This window comes from Grammomys surdaster, unplaced genomic scaffold (genome assembly GCF_004785775.1).
Source record: "Grammomys surdaster isolate TR1022 unplaced genomic scaffold, NIH_TR_1.0 225, whole genome shotgun sequence".
Classification (NCBI taxonomy): domain Eukaryota; kingdom Metazoa; phylum Chordata; class Mammalia; order Rodentia; family Muridae; genus Grammomys; species Grammomys surdaster.
Window position 1 is genome coordinate 3514148 of NW_021604670.1, and position 4583 is coordinate 3518730.

At 37.8% G+C, this 4583-nt stretch overlaps 1 protein-coding gene across 1 annotated transcript; it reads left to right on the forward strand.

Moving 5' to 3' along the window:
* Positions 1 to 456: 456 nt before the first annotated feature.
* Izumo3 (IZUMO family member 3) lies at positions 457 to 3175 on the forward strand. Its single transcript, XM_028773301.1, has 7 exons — positions 457 to 902; positions 1043 to 1117; positions 1274 to 1363; positions 1565 to 1582; positions 1984 to 2064; positions 2417 to 2507; positions 2737 to 3175. The coding sequence occupies exons 1-7, from the start codon at positions 671 to 673 to the stop codon at positions 2939 to 2941; spliced, it is 792 nt and encodes a 263-aa protein (XP_028629134.1). The 5' UTR covers positions 457 to 670; the 3' UTR covers positions 2942 to 3175.
* Positions 3176 to 4583: the final 1408 nt, after the last annotated feature.

Sequence of the window (4583 nt, forward strand, 5' to 3'; positions counted from 1 at the left end):
TTCTAGATCCAATCTCCAGGTCCACTAAAAATAATATGATAAAATGATTTTAAAATGGCTGTAGGAATAATTCCACACAAACAAGTATTCTAAAATTTCTTATACATTATAGGAAACTTTAATACAGAAATTAAATTACAGAACATTTATCAGCTATAACTGTTTATTTATAGATGTTCCTTTCTTAAATTAAAATAACATGGCTGACAAAAAGGAAATGAGACCTAAACCGTTCAAATGTTCTTGGCATATCTTACCTCCTAGACGTTAAATATGGGTTGAACTCTAAGGTCTTATGAGATCTCTTCTATCATCTGTGTCTCTTATTATGTTACAAGAGTGAACAGAGTAGATAAGTCTTACAGACAGAGAGCTAAAGAAATCTTCTCTAGATATCTCCCAGCACAGAACTCTGCTTGTATGAGCTCAAGGCTTTTCTCTCTGTGTTCTACACTCAGAACTCAGGTAACTGCTCCCCAGCCAGCAGTTCCCTCTCTCAGAAAACTACTGAAGATCCTTAGGGAAATGAGATTCCCTAAAATTTGGATGGAAAAGGAAGGGAAAATGTACTCAGAATATCCAAGACGATGATCTCATTCCTGGACTTTTGAAGAAGAGGGAACCAGTTGCCAAGACAACCTGTGTTGGGGAGGAGGGTTGGGGCAAGGAAATGGGAGACCCATGGATACTTCTCTTTTTACCTCTGTCCCTGGCAGCCTTTCATGGGGTCAAAGGCTGTTTGGAGTGTGACCCCAAATTTACAGAGGATGTAAGGACCTTGTTGGGAAACCTGGTACCTCTAGAAGTTCCTGAGAGAAATCAACTGCTGGACAGGCAACATAAGGAGATAACCCATATAAGCTCCAAGGTCTCCCACAAGGATAAGATGCTTCGGTTGTTAGGTGAGGGAAACTTGAGTCCTGAGAGTTTGGGAAGTTTAAGGGGGAAGGGAGGCATGGAAGAAAACAAGTGGGTCCAATCCATATCCTTCAAAGATATGATTATGGCCTACCCCACGCGTACCTTTCTCCTTCTTATATAGCTGTTCGAAATGTTGTCAAATTGAGAGTATGGCTGAAGGATGAATTTTATAGACTGGGCAATGAAACATGGAAAGGTAAGGCACTGATTGACTCATTGTCAAAGCTTGTATGGTGCAAGCAGGTAATGAAATCTGAGTAAATTTGGCTAGGGAGAACAAAAGTAACGTAACTGGACTTAAATTCTGAAATAATCCCCCTGATTGCTGGTATCACTTCCGTTTCTCTTTTAGGAGTTTTTATCATTCAAGGCAAGCTTCTGGAAATCCGCCAAAACTTGGAGCATAAACTGACACAAATACTAAAGAACTTCTCTGAAGTTGGTAATGAGACATTTCTACCTAAACAGCACTGAAATTATGTCAGAGAACAGGAACTATGGGGTGATAAGGGGAATGAGCATCCAGGACAAATGGGTCTAGGAGTAGTGAGAAGTGAACAGACAGCGGGGATAAAAAATGGGCATTAATGTGGCACACTGAGGGTGAGTCTAAGCTCATCAGATCTTTCTGATTCTTTTCTAGCTTGTTCAGAAGATTGCAGTGAGTACAGTACATGGGACGCCTAGAGGTTTCAGCCCATCTCCTTTCTCTGATTGCTCTTTTTCTCCCAATAGATACAACTTGAACCTAATTTTATAGAGCTGTAGAGGAAATATTAACAACATATGATGGCAAAACTAAGCATATGCAATGTTTACATACCTCCACATTTTGAACAAGTGCTAACCCACTGCTCCAATGTGAGCTATGACCTCATCGCTCCACTTCATCCACACTCAAAATATTGATAAATTTGAATTTTTAAGAATTTCAATTACTAAAAAAAGGATTCCAAGAAATGTAACTTAAGAGTCCTGGAAATGCCCAAGATCTAATCTATATTCATGAGCTAAGGAAAACCCTTGCCATGACCCTCTTATGATTTTATTTTTCTTTGCCAGTTGTAATTGAAGGCCCTGTCCTTGATTGTTGGACCTGTCTTCGAATGACCACCCGGTGTTTCAAAGGAGACTATTGTCAAGGTGACATGGATGGGTACAGGTCACAAGGGACTAGATGGGCCACTACCTTTATTTTAAGTATGTTTAATAATGCGTACAGTAATAAAAAAAACAGGAAGCACGGCTAAAATAAAATGCTGAGTAAAGGATATATCAACATGAATAACTTAGAGTAAAGCCAGTGAAGTAGGTAAGAATGAATATGGCTGGCCATTAGACTCCACTGAGGGAGTTATTAGGCTAAATGACAGCAAGTGAAAAATTTCTGAAGTGGACTAACACAAGGAATCCAACAACCATTCTGTAGAACGTGTCACAGTAACAATTCCTCTCGTTGCAAACTCTTTGTCTTGATTTCCTTTTTTTTTTTCAGATGAGGATCCAAAGAAAGCTGAAAATCGAGAGATATCTCTCTATCTGATATTTCTAGCAGAAGCTGTCATTTTGGCAAGTGCTGTGCTACTGTGAGTTTTCCCTTTTCCAAGCCTTACTTTGCAAAAGAGATTGTGATTGACTAAATTCCTTTCTCCTTTGTGGAAAGGAGGAAAGGAAATGAAAACACACAAGCTGGATGGGAATGAGAGATGGAACACAGAGTAATCCAGAAGTAAAAGAATATAATTGCATAATTTTTTTAAATATTGCTTTTTAACTTGAATTATGAATTGTCCTCTCTCTCTCTCTCTACTCCAGATTCCATGTTTGTGTCTCACATCGGAGAAAAATGAAAGCAATAAGAAGGACTTTGAAGACATATTTGGATAAGAAGCTAGAAGAATTAGTGGAGATGATATATAAAGATGATGAGAAAGAGGATTTGGAGTTCAGGAAATCAAATCCACAGTTTCTGACAGGAGAACCTACAAGTGCTGAGTCTGACATGCAATCTGGGACTTGACTTTCTGAGTGGTCAGAATATCACAGCATCTTAAAAACTGGAATATAGCTTAGGGTTTCTCCAGTGAACATCCTTACTGACATCCTGAGACGATGGACAGAATGAGAGGGTAAAAGATTTACCCTGAGCTATACAAAAAGAAAACTGCTATGCTGCAATACCCGCAAGAAACAATACGCCACATGATAATAAAAATGTATTGTTACTCATTCTCATAAATGGCAGTAATAAGGCCACTTTCCATGTTTATAAATCTGAATTTTATTTATGTTATTATTTTTCCATATGTACATTCAGGATTATTGTAGATGATTTCCTAGATAACAGGTATTGATTTTTTTATCATAGTCTCATAAGCACATACACATGTGTAAAATAAAGTCCAAAAATACTAGTTGTGAGTAGCTGGGGTTTGTCCCTATCATTTCCTTCTGAACCCTTGTATCAAGACAAAGTGACTTACTTTTCCTTTTTCAAGTGTGTATGTTGTATGCTTGTGTGTGTGTGTGTGTGTGTGTGTGTGTGTGTGGTGTTTGTGTGTATGTGTGTGCACGTGCACATATGATGGGAATGCTATGACTCTTCCGAGATTACTATCCTACATGTATCTGTGAGATTTCTCAGTCAAGCCCATGACTTATCTTGATAGGCAGTTGTCCTCAAGATCCCCTTTCTCAGAATTCCCAGGCAAGAATTACAGGAGACCTGTCATTCCCACACAGTATCTACTTGGGTTCTAGGAGTCTAAACTCAGATAGATAGATAGATAGATAGATAGATAGATAGATAGATAGATAGATAGATAGATAGATAAATAGATAGATCGATAGATAGATATCAGACAAAGAATCTGACCAAACGTATACGTCATCACTGTTGTCTCAGTAGAGCTGAAGAAATCGAAATATATATACTAGAAGTATTCAAGCTATAACTAACTCCCTTGATGAGCAATTTATGCTTATCAATACCACCAGAATAGTATTAATGAACAAAGACATAGTTATGAGAGTTTAATTAAAAATGTAATAGTGGTTGTACTCTCTTAACATACTCTTGATTATGTAGCTAGTACATAGGAAAACCTGGACTAGAACCTAAGACTACTTTAATAGTCATCAACTTTCCACTTTGCCTTGCCTCCTTTTATTCTGTAAGCTTGTTCCAGAGGAGAAGCAGCACAGTTCCCCAGCAGGAAATAAATATCAAGTCTCTTAATTGAGCAATGGGTGCAGGTATTTCGACCATAGATAGTGGGTAAGTTTACAGTACTAGGCATAAATCCCTTCCTGTTAAGAAGGCCTGAATAACAATTAGATAGCTATTGTTTACACCAAGAGTGTAAGTGCCACTATTGAATCTCTTTGAACATCTTGCAACTCTGGAAATGTTTGTGGTTCATAGGAAGTAGAATCAGATAGGACAATTAGTTTCTGTTCTCCTTTGGATGACTGGAGACTTTATCCGTGAGAACTAGCTCTTATGGTGCCAGTAATTTTCATTTATTGAAGGTATCTACATTGGATTCACATCCCAATAAGTCATCACAGTTATTTTTAATATTATTTTCATAAATTCTTTAAGAATATTTTACAAGTAGATCATGGCCACTCATTCCTTAACTCCTCCACATCCTTCAATA